The 25,175-nt window shown below is 38.2% G+C and overlaps 1 protein-coding gene across 1 annotated transcript in view; it reads left to right on the plus strand.

Annotated features, from left to right (window-relative positions):
- LOC150096197 (proto-oncogene tyrosine-protein kinase ROS-like) overlaps positions 1–25,175 on the plus strand; it is a 115,702-nt gene that overhangs the window by 64,592 nt on the left and 25,935 nt on the right. Inside the window, exon 3 of the mRNA XM_090409002.1 lies at positions 8,055–8,114. Within this exon, the coding sequence (XP_090265128.1) occupies positions 8,055–8,114 (60 nt within the window). The remainder of the gene's footprint in view (positions 1–8,054; positions 8,115–25,175) is intronic.

Genomic DNA, 25,175 nt, shown 5'->3' on the forward strand with positions numbered 1-25,175 from the left:
ATTGAAAGTATTACAGTTCAAAACTGGGGAAAATATTGCTTTCATATCACCTCATTGGAAAATACGTATTGGGACAGAGACGGAATTATCGAAGAATTATGCGAACCTTTGGTGATCAGTTTAAGTGAAAGTGATGGTGATTCGGACACCGATTCAGGTGACTATGAAGATTAAAAGGATTTGATAATGGTATTTTTTTCCAACCTTTTTTTTGCATGGGTTTGTTAAAAGAGTCACAACAAGTCATAAATAATTAATCGGTTTAGGACATTAAAGTGTCTCAGTTCTCTCAACTGTAAGTTTAGAATATCTAAGTTCATTTGAAAAAATTTCTGTTTTTCTGTATCATTATTTTTATTTTATAGAAAACTTTCTTAAAAATAAACTTAGTTAAATTTTTGTTTTATGCTATACCATTTTTAATTTTGTTAATACTCTACGTATATTTTTCCAACTGTTATACAAGCAAAATAGTTACACTTTAAAAACTACAATGTTCGTAAAAGAAAAGCTAAATTTTCCAACCTATAATAATAAACAAACACATCCCAGAAGACAGATTGATTACCCTATTATCGGAATGGATTCTCCTTTTTCTGACATTCGCAGAAGTGTCGAGGGACCTCCAATCGGTGGGCGAACTATATCTGCTATACTTTACAGATTACATGTTATCTGCCCTTATAGCCATTTCTGCAGGTCAGTTAACTACTTTATTAACTGCATTAATCACCTCTAAAGTTGCTTCTTCATTCCTGTCAAACTCCAGTAACTATATTTGACTATGTGTAGTTTAAACTGATAAAGACCTTATCAATTTAACTGCCATCCCATATTTCTGCTTCTCAGCCTATGTGTTGGCTTTACTACCTTGCAATGTGTTCCTTGAATTTCAAATATAGTGCAACCTTTCATGTGTGGATCCTCAAGTTCAAACCTTACTCTTAGCTATGTTAAAATGCTATTCCTACTTGTTTCATTTTGGTCACAACTCTCTCTTGCCTCACGTTTTCTCCAAATAATTAAATATTTCCTGCCAGTCCAGTAACCATATTGTTAACATAAAGGTTAAATAGCAATGGACTCAGTATTGAGTCTTGTAGAACCTCATAGGTATCTTCTCTTCTTCTTCTTGATAGCTCTCCTCCTTAGATAGTTCTTTGATATCTTTCAGACAGCCACTTGCCAATCCAGTATCCACTGGCCTGTTTATCACAACTTAAACACTGGCTTGTCACTGTTAAAGTGCTTTTTCAAAATCCAGAAAAATGATATGCATTATCTATTCTTGTTACTTTATTATAAAAGGTGACCAAATTACTGTAACAAGAGCATCCCTTAGCATATCCATGCTCATCTCCATAAATAATATTATTTTCATCTGCCCATTTTGCAGGCTTGGCCAAGTGAATGGCACACCTGCTCTCCAATCTCCTGATTGTGGATTTGAATGTCACCTTGGGTATGGATGTTTGTAAAACCCTGTTTTGGATGAGATTCTATAGCTCCTTGAGTAATAAGGCTTGTCTTTTTTTTTTTTTTTTTTTTTTTTTTTTTTATTCTGGAAATGCAGTGATACTATCTTGTCCTCCTCTCACTCTTTAAGGGGTCTCAGTTTCATTAAACAGCCATGTAATTGATAATAACTGTCATTTTCTTATCAGAGTCCCTTAAATCACATGTTGAAATATCATCCAGGATGTTTTAATCAATTAATTACATATTATAATTAAATGACAGCTTGGTAGTTATTTGAAGAGGGATTCTACAGTAATGAAATTTGGGAACATGCACACAAACAGAGGTACACCATGATTTTTTGGTAACAGATGGTTCTGCACTTCCTTTAGTCTGGCCAAAAATGAAAAATAGTACACATGAAATTCCTGAAACAAGAGCACAGTATCCAAGTAGATACCCAACAGGGGGTGCTTAAGGGTCAAAGCTGTATAACTGAGAGGAGACCTCCACATAGCCTTTAAAGGAATGCGGAGAACCGACCAGGGCTTCTGACCTAATGTCCAATCCTCACCTTCTCGTGGTGCACCCTGTGGGGTATCTACTTGGATACTGAACGGACGAGGATGGGCTGGCAATTTGGGATTTAGCCGACCAAATTGTATTCTTATTGGTTAAACCAAAATATAGAATGATGGTACAACATGACAAAATTTCATGCCGGCTGGGGCGTTGCCCGGTTAAACAAGGTCCCCATTATTTTCGCCAGGGAACCAGGGCGAACAGCAAAAAGTCAGCTACTGGAACAAATCTGAAAATAAACCCCAACTCAACATCACCAGAGTTAAAGATCGGTACAATCAACGTAAGAAGCCTGAATGGCAAAGAAATGGAGCTAGCTGAGGAATTAGATAAGTACCAGATCGATATAATAGGGGTGACTGAAACAAAAAATACCAAAACTGGTGAGATCTTTCTGAGCAATAAATTCAAAATGTTATATTCAGGCAATGACAATCAAGGAAAAGAAGGAGTAGCCAAAGTATTCAACACAAAATACGAGGCTAATCTTCTTGAATGGCAGTCAGTCTCAAGTAGAGTAATGTGGGCAAATATGAGAATGGGGAACTGGACAATGAGACTTATTTGTGCCTATGATCCCACAGAAGGTTCTACTAAGGTAGAAGTGGAGGAATTTTTTGAGGCTTTAGAAAAAGCAGCTGACACAATGAAAAATGAAAAGTTGGTCCTTGTTGGGGATCTAAATAGCAGAGTAGGAAATGATTGTGAGACATACAAAAATATTTTGGGAAAATTTGGAGAAAAGAGCAAAGCTAATAATAATGGCAAATATCTGTTGGATTTCTGCTCAGGACATGGACTGGTTATTACTAACACCATGTTCCAACATAAAAATGTGCACAAATTCACATGGAGAGAAGAGGCTAGGAATAAGAAAAGTCTCATTGACTATGTTATTGTTGATAGTGATGTTTTCTCCCTGGTGCAGGACACCAGAGTGTACAGAGGATTTGAAATTGGAAGTGATCACTATTTAGTCTTGAGCAGGATAAAATTGAATTTCATATTGAAAAGAATGACATGTAAGAAAGTTTTAAAGCGAATAAAAGTTGAGCAGCTCTCAGATGTGAGCTGTAGACTAAAATACACAAAGATTATTGAAGGAAAAATGAAAGAGTTTGAGAACAGGAATCAAACCTTGGAGATTCAGTGGCAAACTCTGAAGAAAACATTGATTGATTCTGCCAGAGAGGCATGTGGTGAGGTTGTTTGTAAGGATAAAAAAATCAGAACTCCTTGGTGGACACAGGAGGTTAAAGAGGCAGTGAAGGAAAAGAAGAAAGCATACCAAAAGTTCCTGTCAAATAAGTCAGCTTGTGCTCTTAGAGAATATAGAGACAAATGCAAGAATGCTAAACACACTGTAAAACTAGCTAAACAAAAGTCATGGGAGGACTTTGGCAAGAATATAGAAAATAAATATCAAGAAGGTGGCAAAATATTCTGGAGGTTGTTGAAGAAGCTTAAGAATGGAGGAAAGAGTGCTATAAAAGGAATTAGAGATGATAAAGGTGACATGAAAACGGGAGAAAAAGATATCCTTGAAGTATGGAGTAATTACTTTGAAAAACTGCTAAATGAAACAAGCAGTGATAACAGCACAGTGGTAAAAAACACTGACCAGGCATGCAGTCAGGAATACATATCCATACTTGAAGTAAAAAAAGCTATCAAAGGCTTGAAATGTGTAAAGGCAGCAGGAGTAGATGTTATTCGACCAGAAATGCTGAAGTATGGTGGTATAAGAGTCTTACAGTGGCTGCACTGTATAGTTCAGAAAGCCTGGACAGAGGAACGAATTCCCGATGATTGGAGTAGAGCTCTCATAGTACCCATATATAAAAAGGGAAATAAAACTGCATGTGAGAATTACAGAGGTATTTCCCTACTTAGTGTTCCTGGCAAGATCTATGCAAGTATACTTGAGAAACGGTTTAGAAGAATTGTGGAAGAAAAGCTTGGTGAAGAACAAGCTGGATTCAGGCCAAATAGAGGCTGTCAGGATCAGATCTTCACTTTACGACAAATAGTCGAGAAAGCATGGGAATATAACAAAGATCTGTATTTAAGTTTTGTCGATCTGGAAAAGGCATATGACAAGGTGCCAAGAGAGAAGCTATTCAATATGCTGCAGTTATATGGTGTCAATGGGACATTATATCAAGCAATACTTAGTCTTTATTTGAGTTGTAAGTCAGCAGTTCGAATTGAAGGAAGTACAGGAAGATGGTTTAATGTTAAATCTGGTGTGAGACAAGGATGTACATATCCCCTCTGTTATTCATTATCTATATGGATCACATTATGAAGGAAAGTGGTATTAAACATGATATCAAAATTGGAGATGTTAATGTCAGCTCTTTGCTTTATGCGGATGATGTTATACTTCTAAATAAATCCGCTACAAGTCTGCAAGATTCTCTGACTAAATTGAATAAATGTTGTAATAGATATGGTATGAAGGTCAGCAATAAAAAGACAAAGACAATGAAAATAGGCAGAATCATTGAAAATGTCAACTGTGTTGTGAATGGAGAACCTGTGGAACAAGTAAAACATTTCAGCTATTTAGGCACGATTTTTACTGAAGATGGTAAATTAAATATAGAAATAGACAACAGAATCAGCAAAGCTGGTATGGTGGGAAGTCAATTGAATAAATTCATATGGAATAAGAGAGAAATTAGTCGGAACACTAAATTAGCTGTATACAAGACAGTGTTCAAACCAGTTTTAACTTATGGATCTGGGAGCTGGGTCAGAAGTAAAACACTTGACCAAAGACTAGAGACTGCAGATATGAGAGTCCTGAGAAAGATTATAGGCGTGAACAGATGGCATCAATGGCAGTATCATATTAAAAACGAGGATATTAGGAAAGAACTTGACATTGTCAGCATCCAGGAATGCGTTAGCAGAGCTAATCTCAGGTGGTATGGTCACTTAAACAGAATGGGCGAGGAAAGATTAGGAAAACGACCGAGAGGAAGACCAAGATATAGGTGGATTGATACGGTACAAAGTGCTTTAGACGATAGAAATATAAGATCTGATAATATTGGAGTGTTGACAAGTAACAGACTGATTTGGAGGAAAATTGTAGATAGGAAATTAATAATGATGTAATTTTTCTCATGTAGTACTATCATATCCTGTACACCCCTTGAGGGTACATGGCAGGAATTTGATGATGATGATGATGAAATTCCTGCAACTATCCTGGGCCTCCACAGATGATATTTGTTTGTTTGTGTGTGTGTGTGTGTGTGCTCACTCGCTTAATTGTTTGAATGATTCTAAATTTATTTTTGCTTACATTTAATCCTTTTAAGCAATTTAACTCAACTTAGAGTTTTTAAACAAGGGTCAGTTCATAGTGATGGCAGTGTCATTTGTATTCACAAGTCCATATCCATTGTGAACATTGTATCCTTTATGCTAATACAATTTATTTAATCACTTAATTCACATTTAATTTGCATCGAATATCAGTCCATGGTGTTTTAGACACATTGGAGAGTTGTAATTAGTGGGTCAAAGGTGTGCTGATCAATTATTATTACATGATCTTTGTTGATCCAGTGGATAAACTTACAAACCTAATCTTACAAAACTCTGAAACCAAGAGCGTCAGAAAATTGGTGGTATACTTGTGTGTGTGTGTGCACGCGCGCATGTGCACACACACACACACACACATATTACTCATATGTAGGGACAGTAAAGAAATGTCTCTTTCCACACACAGGTCATTAAAAATATTGTGACCTTTTTATTTCACAACTGGCCAGTACACCCCCAAAAATCTTGTGTTAAGTGAAAGCCAGTATATGTGATACTGAAGATGTGTGGTATAATGTTCATTCGAAGTTACTGATCAAAGTTAAAAAAACAGGCATGATTGTAGGGTATCAGCTGAATGGTGGCAGTATCCAGAAATACTGTAGATTGTGGAAGGATATAGAGTAGAATACCAGTTGTTGCCAATATGGGGTGCCCACATCTTGTTCATGCTCATGGTTAACACAAGTTGTCCATTCTTGTGCAATCCCATAAATGAAAAACTGGAACAGCTAATCATGGAATTTTAGCATGAGACAAATAGTGCATTTTCAGATCATCCCAATCCAACATATTCTCCTTTATTGGGCCTCCAAATTAGGTGCCTAGTTAAGGCACCTATGCTTATGCCTAATCGACAATTACATCTATAGTTTACATCTGAGAAACATTATTGCAGTATGTCATGTGGATGATAGAGGGTTATAAAAAACATGGAAGAGGAATCACCATGATGTCATGGTCCAGTGAAAATAGTACAGAAAGCAGCAGCAGCATGATGATATAGAATGCTTTTCTTTGGAATCTCTTGAAATCCCAATGCTCATAGACTGTATACTATGAATTATTATTATTATTGTCTCGGGCAACTCCAAGGAGTCGACAGACTCATCGAGGGAGGCCCTAACATCATGTCAAGAGCAACTATTCGACATTCACACAGTTTCTATCATACCTCGCCTTGAACTCATTCACAGTCATAGCACCCACAACAGACTCTGGCAGCTTATTCCACTCATTCATCACTCTCCAAGTAAAAAACCTAGTTCTAACACCTCTGCTAACTGCACTCTTGCCCAGCTTCCATGTATGGCCCCTGGCCCCTAGTCCTTCCACCACCAATCCTATTCTGAAAAATATCTTCTGGATTAATCCTATAAAAACCCTTCAGTAATTTGAATGTCTCAATCATATCACCCCTTTTCCGCCTATCAACCAATTTTGCAACCCACAAATCTTCAACCTGTTCTCATAAGGTTCATTCCACAGACATGCTATCATCTTGGTCACTCGTCTCTGGATCCTCTCCACCTCCTCCTCCCCATCAAGAAGAAACCCTGGCACCCATATCGGGGCACAGTAGTCTAGATGGGGTCTTATCAAGGCTCAATATAGAGGAACAATAACTTGTTTGTCTCTGCATGTTAAAGTATTTTTCAGCAACCAAGTGATTTGATGAGCTGTTTTGGCCACTTTTGCAATGTGCCCCCTAAACTTCAACTCCCTATTCACCAACACTCTCAAATCCCTGGCCTCATCAATCTCCTGGAGTACGGTTCCACCAATGTGATATACTGCTGCTAATCTTTTCACTCTAAAATGCATAACCTTACACTTTGCCATATTAAATTGACATCCATTTTCCCTAGCCCAGTCCTCCAAGCTATCCAAATCATCCTGCAAAATTTTGACATCCTGTGCACTCACAATTGCTCTACTCAACTTTGCATCATCAGCAAACAAGTGAACACACTCCTCTCAGATCCTTTCCTATATCGTTAATGAAAAAATTGAAAAGTAGTGGTTCAAGAACAGAACCCTGCGGCACACCACTAGTCACAAGCCATCTTTTGGACTCTACTCCTGAATAAACCACTCTCTGATATCTCTCCATCAACCACCCTCCTATCCATCTCACCAATCCTATATCCATCCCCATCTGCTTCAGTAATCATTATACAAAGCACCTGGCCATTGTGTTTGATCAGGGACATGGTGGCTATCTTCCCAGATAGTAGATATGTTCCAGCGGGATAATGCAGCTGTGCCACATTGCCAGTATCTTTTGAGTGTGCTTTGCCCATGGTAACACCTCTGTCTTTGACATTGACTTCCTGTTATTACCATGGCTGCTGAATTTGACAGATTTGAATCCCATAGAACATCTATGGGAATATATGGAGAAATGAGATTGATTTCCTTATCAAGCACTCTCTGAACTATAGGAAACAATCCTAATGGTGAGGTACCACCTGCAATGTTCCAAGGTCTCAACAGATTTCATGCTATACTATGTAGTGGGCAGTTCCAACAGCAAGATGTCTGTGAACTATTAGGATGGCAGTTGTAAAAATTTGATTAGGCTGTGTGTATATATACTGTATAAATATGTGTACTGCATGTTGATGTTTTATTTCTAAGAAAATAAGATAAACAAACCCTTCTATTTTCAGTGTCAAAGAGGTTGTGATCTTTGGTTGCTTGCTGTAAATACTTCATGTCATGATGTTTGTGTAAGTATTTAATTAATTTTAAATATTAAAATATGAAATTTCTGTCATTAGGTAAATAACTATGTTGAAATAAATATCAAAACAATAATCATTTTCAGAATAACCTGAATTGTACATATTTCAATAACATGCAGACCTTTCTTTGGTGCTGATCAAGCATGCCATCTTCCTAAGTATGCTTTCTACCAGTTAGTGATAACTCTAGCTCAGTATTGCTATTGGGCATGCTAGTCTAGCCTATGTTCAACATTCAGCCTCAGTGTATGTCAATCAAGTTTTTCAACATCATTTTCCTTAAACTACATTTCCCTAACGTTTACAGTATGCACTGTCACTATATATAAAACATTGCATCATCCAAATGTGCTGTATATCCATTGGCACTCATCTTTTCAGGTATAACAACCAAAGGACTGAGTCCATACCAGGAGAAAAAGTTGCATACACTTACACCTCTGCCACAAAATTTGATAGTTGTAATAATGGCACTCTGGCACATACTATGTCACCCCAAACACCTGCCAACATCTCTACCTGATATGAGAGGAGTATAGCATGATTTGTTGCATTGTATTATGGTTTTTCAGTTCTTCTTGAACTAGTTATGATTGTTTTTACATCAGTATAATGTGTTCCATGATTGTGTTTTGGCTTATGTATAGTTATTTGACACCTGTAAACCACAGTAAATAACCTTATTAATCAAAATGTTACAGTTATGTCATTTTAAATCTTAGAGGGTGGGGACCAGGAGATGTTGAGACAGTTGAGCGTGGCAAGTGCAAGAAGAATGATTGTTATGGGAGATTTCAACTACAGCAGTATAAATTGGGGAGAGGAAGATGCATGTAGCAATAAGGGAATGGAATTTCTAGAATTCTAGAAAAATTTGGCCCTTAGATCGAAAAAAATCCTACGGAATTTTTTAGCTATGGGGCCAGTAGGAGGAGAAATGACTACGGAATAATGACATTGTGGGATAAAAATGGGAATAGAGTGACTGATGCAGAGGACATAGTGGAATTTTTCAATGATTTATAAGAGTATTTCATCCTGGAGGAGTCAATTTGAATACTAGAGGGATAGGGCAGGTTCGAGGTTTAGAGGTGCAGGAGGAGAGTGTGTTCCAAATACTGAGTACTCTGGATGTCAGTAAAGCTGTGGTACTGGATGGTATTTCACCACAAGTTTTGAGAGAATGTGCTAGGGAACTGACAGTGCCTTTGACCTGGCTTTTCAGTGAAAGTCTGCTGTGGGAAAGGTGCCCATGGAATGGAAGGAAGGTAAGATGTGCCATTGCATAAGGGCGGTAGCAGACTGAAAGTGTCTAATTATAGGCCAGTTTGTGTCATCAGTAGTTTAGTAAGATCTTGGAGAAAGTAGTGAGGGACCGTATACAGCATTCGGCAGATGAGGGTAATGTTCTCAGTGAGAGTCAACATGGATTTGTGAAGGGGCACTCTTGTTTTAGCAATATGCTAGCCTTTTATAATAAAGTTACAAGAGCATTAGATGAGGGAAAGACATATACTGCCATTTTCCTAGACTTAGCAAAGGCATTTGACAGGGTGCCACATGATAAGCTGATATTCAAGTTGCAGCACATGAGTCTGGATGTCAGATTGGTCAACTGGATTCAGGATGCTGTCCGATAGGTATCAGAGAGTTGTGTATGGTGGAGCAATATCAAAGAGGCAGAAGGTTACAAGTGGGGTTCCACAGGGCTCAGTACTGGGACCTATATTGTTTAACCTTTATATCGATGACATTGTCCATGGATTGCAAGGGGATATTCAGTTATTTGCGGATGATGCGAAGCTGGGAAGGGTTATTAATAATAGTGCAGATGTGGTAGCCCTGCAAGAGGATTTGAATAAGCTAGATAGATGGGCAAATGAATGGGGGTATCAGTAATGCAGCAAAATGTAAGGTCTTGAGGTTTGGGAAACATCGATGGGATGCTGCATACTCTATGGGAGGAGTTAAACTGGAGGAAGTAGGGGAGATGAGAGATCTGGGGTTGATGATTGATAGAAACCTGAAATTTAGGGGACATATTGCAAAGGTAGTGAAGGTGACACAGAAGATTGCTGCAATAATGAGAAGGACACTGACCTGCAGAGATAAAAGGGTTATCATTCTGTTGTATAAGACTCTGATCAGAACACACTTAGACTATTGTTCTCAGATCTGGTCCCCACGATTAGAAGGGGATAAATTAACTGTGGAAAGGGTACAGAGGCAGATAACAAAGATGGTTTTATGACTGTACAATGTTAGTTATAAGGATCGGCTGAGGGAGTGTGGACTGCAGAGTTTGGTTGATAGAAGAAGGAGAGGTGATATGATTGAGACTTTTAAACTGTTGAGAGGTGGTTACAGGGTTAACACTTGGGAGTTCTTGTGCTTGGTTAAACAGCATGAAGGAGTGATGACAAGGGGCCATCCCTGGAAGTAATGAAAGGAAACTGTGAGTAAGAGGGTGAGGAGTGGTTTCTTTGCATGGAGGGTGGTTGAACCATGGAATGCATTGCCTGATGGAGTGGTGGGAGCGAGAACGGTCAATGTGTTTAAGAAGTTGTATGATAGACTTTGTGTTTCCTAGGAAGGACCTCCCTCGATGAGTATAGACTTGTGTTTCTTAGAAAGGACCTCCCATGATGAGTCTTTTGACTCCATGGAGGCCTGAATAATAATAATAAAACATCTTGTTGTGGGTTGAAGAACAGTACCAGAAATTTGAATACAACTGAACAGTGGAATGCATACATTACAGTGGAATCTTTTGGACATATGCAGTAATGAATTGCCAATATAAACCCTGTAGGGAATCATTATTTTATTTAATTAATAAATTTATTTATTATTTCTGTACAGCTGAGGATAGCAATTTCCCAAACTTTTGGAATAGAAAGGCAGTCATTATGATTCAGACAGCATGACTTGCAAAAATTTTAGGTATTTGTCCAGCCTTATCTATCTGTTAATCAGACACTCTGGTTCCACCATAAAATATTCCACAATTTTATGTAAGAAATAAAATATATAACAAAACTTGAATCTTCAGAGGTAATGGTAAATTTTGACATCGAGTTTTCTTTTAAAACACCAATGATCCTCTTTCTGGGACATTAGAATTTTTATCCCAGAATTTCCAGCAGATATTATAGATTAACTCAAGTTTACTGAGTTAATCTATAATATCTGGTTACTTTACATGGAAAGATAAACTTCAGGAACAAGTTGAAGCAGCTGCTGTGGGCTTACCACTATCCCAAAATCTGGCACTTTTAGAGGAATTAAGTCTTAAATTTTGATCTCAAACTATCTATTTGCTGTGCTTTTGGAAACACATAGAGTAAGAGTTATGATTCTTTCTACATAATACACACCCTTGGATAAATTATAATTTGGAAAAGGAATTGTCAGGAATAATATAATTTCTGGATATTTTCATTCATCATGAAACTAATGGCTCATTGTCAACTTTTGTATACTGTAAACCAACATTACATACTGCTTCATGCTATTTTTCAGCACACCACCCTTCTCAAAAATATGTAATTATTAAATTTTTTTTTTTGTATTTAGAGTCCATAAGATAAGTTCCTCTATAGAATTTCTTATTTAAGAAATGGAAACGTCCGCGCGGTTAGCCTAGTGGTTATGCACTTCGCAACCATATGCCTGGGGAAGGAGTGTCCTAGGTTCAATTCCCGTCGGTGACGTGAGGAGCTGAAGGATCTTCCTCAGCCATAGCCAAGTTAGCCAGTCTTGGGCATGGTCAGCAGGGTTTTTCCCCCCAGTTTATTCTGGGGTTTTTCATCCTTCAAAGCAGACAAACTGGCCTTGAGAACTTAACACTATAGGCCATAGGATATACTGGGGATAGGGCTGACCACCTTATCCTGTAAACGGATTAAGGTCCGATGATCAATGGACCCTTGACACCTCAAGGTAAAAGAGGGTATAAAGAAGATGAGATAATGAGAAATGGAAACTATCAAGCAAGCTGCTCTTTTAAACAGTTACAGTGCAAGAACTATTGCTGTGAGCTACCAAAACATCATTGAGAGTTTTGCTCTCTATATATTATTTAAGTGAAGAAGATATCTACATAATTTTCATTATCATCCTGTCTTGTAGTAGGCCTCGTGGCCCGTTATAGTCTCGAGTCATTTCATGGATTGTCTACCTTGCAGTCTTTATCCTCTGGGCCTTACTAATATCTTGTATACTTAAATGTATCTGTACTTTTGTTGAATTAAAAACTCAGTTAATTACTCTAAGGTGCTCTGCTTTACTTTTGAGTAAAGCAGAGCACCTTAGAGTAATTTTGTAATTTTCTTCTAAATCAGACTATAACCAAGATAGTTAAAGCAGTTTGTTTACTCAAAAATTGTGTTTTCAATACATATTTTATTTCAAATTATTATTAGTATGATTATTATTATGGGGTGCTTAAGGGTCAAAGTTGTATAACTGAGAGAAGACCTCCACATATCCTTTAAAGGAATGCAGAGAACTGACCAGGGCTTCTGACCTAATGTCCAGTCCTCACCTTCTCGTGGTGCACCCTGTTGGGTATCTACTTGGATACTGAACGAACAAGGATGTGCTGGCAATTTGGGATTTAGCCAACCAAATTGTATTCTTACTGGTTAAAACCAAAATAAAAAATGATGGTATGAAATTTTGTCATGTTGTCATGCCGGCTGGGGCGTCGCCCGGTTAAACAAGGCCCCCGTTGTTTTCGCCAGGGAACCAGGGCGCACAGCGAAAAGTCAGCTACTGGAACAAATCTGAAAACACACCCCAACTCAACATCACCAGAGTTAAAGATCGGTACTATCAACATAAGAAGCATGAATGGCAAAGAAATGGAGCTAGGGGTGACTGAAACAAAAAAGACAAAAACTGGTGAGATCTTTTTGAGCAATAAATACAAAATGTTATATTCAGGCAATGACAATCAAGGAAAAGAAGGAGTAGCCATAGTATTCAACACAAAATATGAAGCTAATCTTCTTGAATGGCAGTCAGTCTCAGGTAGAGTAATATGGGCAAATATGAGAATGGGGAACTGGACAATGAGACTTATTTGTGCCTATGGTCCCACAGAAGGTTCTACTAAGGTAGAAGTGGAGAAATTTTTTGAGGATTTAGAAAAAGCAACTGACACAATGAAAAAGGAAAAGTTGGTCCTTGTTGGGAAATCTAAATAATAGAGTAGTAAATGATTGTGAGACATACAAAAATATTTTGGGAAAATTTGGAGAAAAGAGCAAAGCTAATAATAATGGCAAATATCTGATGGATTTCTGCTCAGGACATGGACTGGTTATTATTAACACCATGTTCCAACATAAAAATGTGCACAAATTCACATGGAGAGAAGAGGCAAGGAATAAGAAAAGTCTCATTTACTATGTTATTGTTGATAGCGATGTTTTCCCCTTGGTGCAGGACCCCAGAGTCTACAGAGGATTTGAAATTGGAAGTGATCACTATTTAGTCTTGATCAGGATAAATTTGAATTTCATATTGAAAAGAATAACATGTAAGAAAGTTTTAAAGCAAATAAAAGTTGAGCAGCTCTCAGATGTGAAGTGTAGATAAAATACACAAAGATTATTTAAGAAAAAATGAAATAGTTTGAGAACAGGAATCAAACCTTGGAGATTCAGTGGCAAGCCTTGAAGAAAACCCTGATTGATTCAGATAGAGAGGCATGTGGTGAAGTTGTCTGCAAAGATAGAAAAATTAGAACTACATGATGGACACAGGAAGTTAAAGAGGCAGTGAAGAAAAAGAAGAAAGCATATCAAAAGTTCCTGGAAAATAAGTCAGCTTGTGCTCTTAAAGAATACAGAGACGAATGCAAGAATGCTAAATAGTGTGTAAAACTAGCTAAACAAAAGTCATGAGAGGACTTTGGCAAGAATATAGAAAATAAACATCAAGAAGGTGGCAAAATATTCTGGAGGTGTTGAAGAAGTTTAGGAATGGAGGAAAGAGTGCTATAAAATGAGTTAGAGATGATAAAGGTGACATGAAAATGGGAGAAAAAGATATCCTTGAAGTATGGAGTAATTACTTTGAAAAACTGCTAAATGAAACAAGCAGTGCTGACAGCACAGTGGTAAAAAAAACACTGAGCATTCAGGCATTCAATCAGGAATACATATCCATACTTGAAGTAGAAAAAGCTATCAAAGGCTTGAAATGTGTAAAGGCAGCAGGGGTAGATGATATTCTACCAGAAATGCTGAAGTATGGTGGTGTAAAAGTCTTACAGTGACTGCACTGCATAGTTCAGAAAGCCTGGCAGAAGGACAAATTCCCGATGATTGGAGTAGAGCTCTCATAGTGCCCATATATAAAAAGGGAAATAAAACTGAATGTGAGAATTACAGAGGTATTTCACTACTGAGTGTTCCTGGCAAGATCTATGCAAGTATACTTGAGAAACAGTTGAGAAGAATTGTGGAAGAAAAGCTGGGTGAAGAACATGCTGGATTCAGGGCAAATAGACGCTCAGGATCAGATCTTCACTTTACGACAAATAGTCGAGAAAGCATGGTAATATAACAAAGATCTGTATTTAAGTTTTGTCGATCTGGAAAAGGCATATGAGGTGCCAAGAGAGAAGCTATTCAATATGCTACAGTTATATGGTGTCAATGGGGCATTATATCAAGCAATACTTAGTTTTTATTTGAGTTGTAAATCAGCAGTTAGAATTGAAGGAAGTACAGGAAGATGGTTTAATGTTAAATCTGGTGTGAGACAAGGATGTATATTATCCCCTCTGTTATTCATTATCTATATGGATCACATTATGAAGGAAAGTGGTATTAAACCTGATATCAAAATTGGAGATGTTAATGTCAGCTCTTTGCTTTATGCGGATGATGTTATACTTCTAAATAAATCCGCTACAAGTCTGCAAGATTCTCTGACTAAATTGAATAAATGTTGTAATAGATATGGTATGAAGGTCAGCAATAAAAAGACAAAGACAATGAAAATAGGCAGAATCATTGAATATGTCAACTGTGTTGTGAATGGAGAACCTGTGGAACAAGTAAAACATTTCAGCTACTTAGCCACGATTTTTAGTGAAGATAGTAAATTGAATATGGAAATAGACAACAGAATCAACATGGCTGGTTTGGTGGGAAGTCAGTTGAATAAATTCATATGGAATAAGAGAGAAATTGGTCAGAACACTAAATTAGCTGTATACAGGACAGTGTTCAAACCAGTTTTAACTTATAGATCTGAGAACTGGATCAGAAGTAAAACACTTGACCAAAGACTAGAGACTGCAGATATGGGAGTCCTGAGAAAAATTAGAGGCATGACCAGATGACATCAGTGGCAATATCATATTTAAAACGAGGATATTAGGAAAGAACTTGACGTTGTCGGCATCCGGGAATGCATTAGCAGAGCTAATCTCAGGTGGTATGATCACTTAAACAGAATGGACTAAGAACGATTAGCAAAACAGGTGTTCTCCTCCAGGTTGGCAGCAAAACGACCCACAGGAAGACCAAGATATAGGTGGATTGATGCGGTACAAAGTGCCTTAGACGATAGAAATATAAGATCTGATAATGTTGGAGTCTTGACAAGTAACAGACTGATTTGGAGGAAAATTGTAGATAGGAAGTTACTAATGATGTAATTTTTTTCATGTAGTACTATCATATCCTGTACACCCCTTGAGGGTACATGGCAGGAATTTCATGATTATCATTATTATTATTATACAGATATAATACTACCTGTATAATAATACAATCAACCAAATCTGCAGCTTGAGTGATTTTGCACATCACTCAATTAATGTCAAGCTGTATCACTCAATCTATAATTCAAGTTTAAGATCACTCAGTAGATCACTCTTGACAAGAATCAGCAAACTGAAACTCAGCAGTGGTGCTGCTAAGTGACATACAAAAACCTACCACTGAGCAGAACTACTTTACTCCCCAGGAAGGAAGCTGGACATCAGTGGAAGCCAGACCAAGAAGAGATACCAATGTTAACTGATAACTGTTCTGGCATGGTGGATTGATTGGATCTATGGTTCCTTATTTCCTTATCCCTTTATAGGATGTGCAAAGAAATTGTTGGATTAAGGACGATTACTGAGCACTTAGCTCACCCATTGTGGGTTAAGGGCAGTAAGTTTTTTTTTTTTTTAAATTGCCATGAGATATCAGCGGCCAGATCGGTTTGAAAGCACCAGTTCTCATCTGATCACTGAAGTTAAGCAAACCTGAGCCCAGTTAGTACTTGGGAGGGTTCCACCTGGGTGCTGATGGCATAAATTATTTGGAGGTGAGAGAATGTGTAGACAGGAAAGGAATGGGATGACCTGGGATCGAGAGGAAACAGTTTGTAATTGGGGAGGGTTCTAGAAGGAATGGGCAGAAAGGGAAATGGTCCCGGTTAACCATGGAGAGATCACATCGAGTGAGTGGAACTAGCTGTAGATCCAGAAATGAGCTGTTGTGTTTGTATTCAAATGCCAGAAGTATAAGAAACAAGGCAGGCGAAATGGTTGCACTAATTGCATCTGTTCACCCAAAGATTGTCGGAATAAGTGAGACATGGTTGGAAGAGGACGACATCCTAACAGGAATAGAGATGGAAAGGTATGATGTCTTTCGTGAGGATAGAAGGGGTAAAAAGGGAGGCGGAGTGCTATTGATGATAGAGAAAGAGTTATGTCCATACAAAGTAGAGATGCAAGAGGGAAATAGTGCCAGTGGTTTTGAGGCAGTATGGTGTGAGATAGAGGTTAATGGAATCAAATACTTGGTCAGATGTTGTTATAGACCAGGTAATGTGGATGGTGGTGATAATGAAATGTATAGTCAAATTAGACAAGCAAATAAGAAAAGAGTGATCATAATGGATGATTTTAATTATGACAATATAGACTGGAATAATGAGATAGCAACTGGAAGTAAAGAAAATGAGTTTCTTGAGTTTTTGAGGGATAACTACCCCAGACAGTATGTAACAGAGAGCTCACGAGGATTGAGGGTCTTGGATTTTATCATCTCATCAGAGGATGTAATTATAAATGAGGTGTCAAATCATCCACCAATTGATGAGAGCGACCATGAGGTGATTACCTGGGTGGTTGCCAGCAGTGTTAAGACCTATGTGAGAAAAGGGTATATGTGGAAAACTACAAGGGGGGGGAGATTATGAAGAGCTCAGGAGACAGCTTGCGGGCGTAGCATGGAATGAGGAGTTAGCTGGAAAAGAAATCGATGCAGCTTGGGGGAAATTCAAAAACTATCTAGTAGATGCGATGTCTAAATGTATTCCAAGGGTGAGAAGGTTAAATAAGGTAGGTGTGAGATGGATGAATAAAGAGATTAAGCATGCGATACAGAGAAAAAGGGCATTGTGGAGGCAGCATAAGAGAAGTGGAAATAACCAATTCCACGAGGTCTACAAAGACCAGGCATGGAGGGTGACCTGCTTGGTGAGGGTAGCTAAAGAGAGGTAGGAATAGCAGTTAGTAAATGATGCAAGACATGTATCATTTACGTGTAAATGATAATTATTATTATTATTATTATTCCTGATACCTCCAAGGAGTCGGAAGACTCATCGCGGGAGGACATCTTCAACTGTCTCTACACCTTACCTCTACTACGAATCAATGCCATCTACCGCCCACCTCCTACACCACCACAACTAGTAATTTTTGTTTGTAAATTGCGTGTGTTCTGAAGGGCCGATTTGTATGTATGCGGGATGAAAAACCCGAGTTTCCGGGAGAAAAAACCCTGCTACCTCCGTATGAGATCAGCTAACTCACCATCGATTGAAATCGACCAGATAAAGATTCCTCCCATCGCGACGAGAATCGAACTTAGGCATATTCCAATCGAAGGGCGCAATGTACTGTCGTTCTTCCAATTGTGCTACAGAGGCACTTAATAAACGTGTTATTATCAGCTTGGGGAGTTGGGTGAACTAGATGTTATTAAGGGTGTGGGATTTGATAATATATTATCACATATTCTGAACGAATGTGCCAGGGAGATGACACATGCCTTGACATATTTTTTTAATATGAGTCTTGCACTCGGTCAAGTTCCAAAGGAGTGGAAGGAGGGCAAGATTGTGCCACTTCATAAAGGAGGTGATCGAACTCAAACATCAAACTATTGGCCTATCTGTGTGTCAGGTGTTGTGGAAAAGCTTGTGAGAACTAGTATCCAGAGTTCGGTTGACAACAATGGTATTATCTTTGATGGACAACATGGATTTGCTAAAGGGAGGTCATGTTTCGGTAATCTACTTACTTATTACAATAAAGTGACTGCTTTCTTGGACAGAGGAGAAGGATACACAGTAATATACTTGGATTTCGCAAAGGCTTTTGTTAGCGTACCTCATGATAAGTTGACATTCAAACTAGAGCAGATGGGGTTGGATGTTAGACTAGTCTAACCTAGTTAGACTAGGTTAGGCTAGTCTAACATAAAATTAGATAACCAGTCTCCAATCCATTGGATTGGAGACTGGTTATCTGATAGGTATCAACAAGTTGTGTATTGGGGAGCGATATCCAAGAAAAGGAAGGTTACTAGTGGTGTGCCTCATGGGTCTATTTTAGGTCCATTATTGTTTATCTTGTATATTAATGATATTGGTGAAGATTTGGATGGAGATATTCAGTTGTTTGCAGATGATGCAAAGTTGGGACGAACCATAAAGAGTAGTGAAGACTTGAATAAATTGAGTGATTGGGCATGGAAATGGGGATGCAAGTTTAATGTTCCAAAATGTAAGGATTTAAAATTTGGAAAACAAAGATGGGATGTAGAATTTATGCTTGGTGAGGATATATTGTTGGAGGTGGAGGAAATAAGAGATCTGTGGGTGATAGTGGATAAGGATCTGAAATTGAGAGGGACACATAGCCAAAATTGTGAAGACAACACAAAGGCTTCTGGGAATGATGCGGAGGATACTGACGTGTAGAAGTAGGGAGATTCTTGTTCCGTTGTATAAGGCTTTGATTAGGCCACACATGGACTATTGTGCTCAGATTTGGTCACTGGGTTTTCAGAAGGACGAAGAGATGTTGGAAAGGGTCCAAAAGCGACTGGTTAAGGTAGTTTCTGAATGTCGAGTATGAGGAAAGATTGAGAAGATGTAATTTGTAGAGTCTGGTGGACAGGAGAAGAGGGGAGATATGATAGAAACCTAAAAGTTGGTAAGGGGTTGTTATAGGATCAACTGGAGAAGTTCTACATAAAATAGTGGGAGAACCAGAGGTCATCCCTGGAAACTGTATAAAGAGGGTGTGAGTAGAGGAGTGAGAGGCAGGTTTTTTTTCGTGCAGAGTTGTGAATGATTGGAATGCCTTGCCTGAAAGTGTGGTGTCTGCAAGGAGTTTGAGTGTGTTTAAGACACAGTATGATGAGATGTGTGTGTGTGATAAAAGGACCTCCTAGATGAGTCTTTGACTCCATGAGGTCTTGGGGTAATAATAGTTGTTTAATTTGTGGACATGTATAATGCTATGCATTATGGGAAGGGTCACTACCCAGACCAGTTTCAACCTTTATTGAGGTCTCATCAGTGGGAACCAGACCCTGGGTCTGGCTCCCACAGGGTTAATCCTTAACCTACACTATTAAATATCTTTGCAGACATTATACATAACTGCAAGGATATGTGCTTCACATTATGGGATACTAAGCAAGTGATGTGAAGTCATTAGCTTCTATATACAAGTTGCCCAGTCCTGAAAATACTTCAGGCACAAACCTGGAAAAGGATTAAACCAAGTATATAATTTCTTGGTATCTTTAATCTGATATGAGCCACAAGATAATAATCTAAGATTTGGAAGGCAGTGTAATGCTGGCATGTTCCACCTTTGCTGCGAGTTGGCTGGTATTGTCCTCAGTTAGTCCTTTGGGGTCTCATTTTGGGGCCTTATTATGTGTATATATATATATAGTGTGTGTGTGTGTGTGTGTGGAGATGTAAAATATATTTTTTTATTGTGAGTCATGATCAAAAAAGATTGAAAAAAAAACTGGTCTAGATAGTACAAAGCACTTCAGCTTGTGAAAATGGTGATAGATTTTTGTAGCTAAGTGGATTCATGCAATGAATTTAGTTTTCATAATTTTATAGATTATAGGCAGACTAAAACAAAAAGGGGGCAACAATTAATATGAGAAATATTACATTATTATTATTATAATTTTCCTTTGAGCAGAACTGCTTTACTATCTATCTCTGCATGCAAAGAACCTGCTTCTCGCTCCTCTGCTCATACCCTCCTTATACAGCTTCCAGGGATGACCTCTGGTTCTCCCATGATCTCCCACTGTTTTCTGTAGAATCTCTCCAGCATTGATCCTATAACAACCCCTTGATAACTTGTAGGTACCTATCATATCTCCCCTCTTCCTTCTATCCACTAGACTCTGCAAATTGCATCTTCTCAACATTTGATCATATTTGACATTCCAGAGGTCAGAAACTACCTTAGTCAGTCACCTCTGGACCCTTTCCAACATCTCTTCATCCTTTTGCAAACCAGGTGGCCAAATCTGTGCACAGTAGTCCATATGTGACCTAATCAAAGCCTTATACAATGCAACAAGAATCTCCCTACTTCTACAAGTAAGTGTCCTCTACATCATTCCCAGAAGTCTTTGTGATGTCCTAATAAATTTGGCATATCCTCTAAATTTCAGATCCTTATCCACTATCACCCCAAGAGATTTATTATTTCCTCCACCTCTGACAATATAACCCACCAAGCATAAACTCTACATCCCATCTTTCTTTCCCAAATTTTAAAACCTTAGATTTTGCAACATTGAACTCGCATCCCTATTCCCATTGAACAGCAATGGCCCTAAAACAGACCCCATGAGGCACACCACTGGTGACTTTCCTCTTCCAGGATATTGCTCCCCCATTCACAACTTGCTGATACATATCAGATAGCTAGTCTCTGATCCAATGCACCAATTTAATATCCAACTCCATCCACTCTAGTTTGATTATCAACTTATCATGTGGTAATCTAATCAAAACTTTTGCAATGTTTACGTATACTACTGTGTATTCATCTCCCACATCCACTGCTGCTGTCACCTTATTGTAATAAGTAACTAGATTACTAATTTAGCTAATCCTTCCTTTAGCTAATCTATGCTGCTCATCAAAGATAATACCTTTGTTGTCAACCCAATTCTTGATCCTAGTTCTCAGCAAGATACAGCTTCTCCAACTTAACCACATGCCTGACACACAGATAGACCTATCATTTGATGTTTGTGTTCTATCACCTCTATTAAGCAGCACAAACTTGCCCTCCTTCCACTCCTTTGGTACTCAACCCTGTGCAAGACTCATATTAAAAAAAGATGTCAAGGCAGATGCCAACTCCCTGGCACATTCCTTCAAAATATGTGGTGATTCAATTCCCCCTATACCTTTGGCTCACTTACAATCAGTTTCTCCTTCCCATCATCAGCTGCTCTCAAACTCTCCATGATGTCACATTCGCTTTAGTATATCTTCTCCAATCAGTTTCATCCTTCCATAATCATTCTGGAAGGATGAAACTTATATATCGAAAGAACTCCCTAGAATTTTTTTCAGCTTCATTAGCTAACTGCTGCTCATACTTCACTTTTGCTACCTTTACCAACCAAGTCACCCTCCTTTCCTGGTTTTTGTAATCCTCATGGAATTGGTTATTACTACTTCTATTGTGCTGCTTCCATAATGCCTTTTTCATAATCACTGGTTCTGTAGTTCCACATATACCCTTTTCATACAGAGGTTTTCACACTGCACATTAGTACACCCATTGAGTTTGATCCTGGAAACTTGTACCCAAAATGCTTTTTGTGTGCACACGGGCTGGCAAAAATTAGAGGGAACATTGTTAGGGAGTATCCACCCTTCAACTCCTCTTGTCTAACTCAACAGTAACATTATTATTAAATGTGAGCAAGTTGCTCATACATGACTATCCCTTTGTATACCCCTGCTGTTCATTGTAGAGTAGAAATTCTGACAACTCATTTCTGTATAGGCACTCTCTTACCAACTTTTTCAGGATATTTACCAACACTCCAGAACTACTCATATGTCGATAGATGCATCAGTCTTTGCACCATACTTGTACAATCAGATTATCATACATTTTTACCCCTTGTGTGGAGCCTTCCCTGTTCTGAGACCCAAATTATGTAGTGTATTCAATAAAACAAGCAGTTCAGCTGAGCACTCTTTTAGCATCTGTAGTCAGGTGTGTCCTAACACACACCAACAACAATGCCTAGGAGTGGAAAGTTTGGAGGCCACAAAACACTGGCAAAATTGTATCTGTCGTAAAAATACCATTTAAAATTTACATATTTTCTTGCATTGAGGGGTGGCAAAATAGCACTTGCTTATGGGCAGCATATGCTTTAACAGTGGTCCTGTCTGTATTGATATCCCCTCAGCCCCTGTTGCTTCAGTTTGTGCAACAGCTCAAGTGCCTCCTCCCTCATACAACTGAGTTTCTTCCTCCATTGAAGAGGTAGCATTAAGTCAAGGTTGCATACAATATTTTTTATGCTCAAGGTTTTGGTCCATATATTATGAGCATGTGTAAGATAATTGCAGTGTCTCTGACTGGGCTGTTTAATTTGTGTCAGCTCTAACCAAGTTTCAAGAGAGTGGGAAAAAGTGACAAATAGCTCCATTGCATAAGGAATGTCCTAAGAGAGGTTGCAAATTATATACTGATTAGCATCTCTGAAACAGTGATTACGATACTGGAAAACTCTGTAAGATAGGATTCAGGAATTGGCAAATAGGAATATACCTTATGTGCAGGGCTTGACAAATTACAAAACCCCCTACTTGCCCGAGATCTCCCTCCCCCATTTTTATTAATGATATGTTTCAGTAAGTCAATAGGAGTTCTGCAGAATGTTTAATCATGCTCTGCCATGGTTGGAAAAGTTATTGTTATTATTTTTTTTTATTAAATAAAAAATATTTCATTTTGTCTGATCTGTTCAGCTACTCACTAGCTAGCAGCATGAAGAACATTATGCCTTAATAATGAAAGTTAAATTGGATACAAGAAATGGTTACACCATGATACTGCTAGCCTTTGCAAAGGCATTTGACAGGAGACCACATGGAATGTTATGACAAATTGGATGTAATTAGAAAAGATATGAAACCAGTGACAATAGAGGTTTGATGCACTAACATCAAAGAAAAGTGCATGACAGAATACAATATAGGAGAATGCAGGCAATTGAATAAATTGTCAGAATAAATTTTTTATTCTGATAACAATTTGCTACAGAGCTTTATACATGGGCCAGTGCTATTTTAGAAGTGGAGTAATATTTATTATCTTAATTTTGAGTTGAGTGCACTTATAGCATGTGTAAAGAATAATGGTAGCCAATTCTTTTTGCAAAGTGTCAAGTTGTGGCACTTTCGGATGAAAACAAATTTATAAGTTTTTTATTACATTAACAGCAATTGCACAATGCGCTAACAGGTAGAAAAAGGTAGGTTATTATATCTCTTTATGTGACTTTAACCACGCTACCGGTCAAGATGTCTATAGATGTCAAGGTTATCATGGATGCGAAGTGCATATTAAAATTGTAATACCATTGATATATATGATGGATATGAAGCGTATGAGGATGCGTATTTGATCCATAATGGCAGTAAGGTGGTTAATACAACTTATCTGGACTGCTGTGCACTGATTTGTTTCTTGAGTTTTTTGGGAATGAGGAATTGATGAAGAAATTCCACACATGCAAGTGATAAAGATGGTGATATGTCTTATTTTTATATTTATTCTTATTTTATATATATTCAGTATACATTTTATATGTGAGCAGTATAATATCCACATGCATTGTTCTCAATACTCTTTGAATTCTGACTATAAGCGTTAACTGGCAGAATAGTGAAAGTATACACTAGCTAATCAGGATTCTCCTGAAGCGTTATTGTTAAGTATAGTCCGGTTTAAGATTTTTTTTTATCTAGGAAATGGGCTGCAGATCTATTTGAAGCTGAATTTTTTTGAGTGGAACAGATATTAACATTTGGCTTTACCATGATACCTATTAGATGGTTACTCATAAACAATAACTTCACATTGTGTGAATGTTTTTTTTCTTTACTGGTCATCCCTGTGATATATTTTGTGATTATTCAACTATTTTCTGGGTATTACATAATCATGTAGCCAAACAGAGTGTCTAATCTTGCTTTTATTAAATTCTCATACTGTAAGAATACGAGGATGGAACTTTGCTTCTTCTTCTTCTGCAGCTTCTCCCACTTAAGTGGGGGGTCTCTGTTGATGATGAGTCTCCACCACATCCTCCTGTCTTGGGCTGTCACCACATCCAAGTTCTTCATCCTCAAGTCCTCTTCTACCAGCTCCCTCCATCTCTTCTTTGGCTGCCCACGCTTCCGTCTTCCTTGCACATCCATCTGCATGACCCTTCTTCCCACATATTCGTCCTCCCTCCTCATCACATGACCAAACCATCTCAACCTTGACTCCTGTATCTTCGCTCCTAAGTTCGTAACTTTCACTGTTCCCCTCACATAGCCATTTCTCAGATGATCCTTTCTGGTCACACTGCACATGCATTCTCATCTCTGCTACTTCCATCCTGCTGATGTTATTTTTCCTCAGGGCCACAGTTTCTATAGCATACGTCATAGCTGGCCTCACTACTGTCCTATAGATTTTGCTTTTCAGATTGATCGGCACCCTCTTATCGCATAACACTCCAGCCATCTCCCTCCAGTTCCTCCAACTCGCTTGTATCCTGCATCCCACTTCCTTCTCAGCTCCTCCATCTTCTTCCACTGTTGAACCTAAGTATCTAAAGTCCCTCACCTTCCTGATGACATTTCCTTCCAGCTCCAGATCTGTCTCCTGGCCGCCGCCCACTGCACAACACATATACTCTGTCTTACTTCTGCTCAGTCTCA

The sequence above is a fragment of the Typopeltis vanoorti genome, chromosome 19, assembly GCF_054136105.1.
Source record: "Typopeltis vanoorti isolate ZY-2024b chromosome 19, IOZ_Tvanoo_1.0, whole genome shotgun sequence".
In the NCBI taxonomy this organism is placed as follows: Eukaryota; Metazoa; Arthropoda; class Arachnida; order Uropygi; family Thelyphonidae; genus Typopeltis; species Typopeltis vanoorti.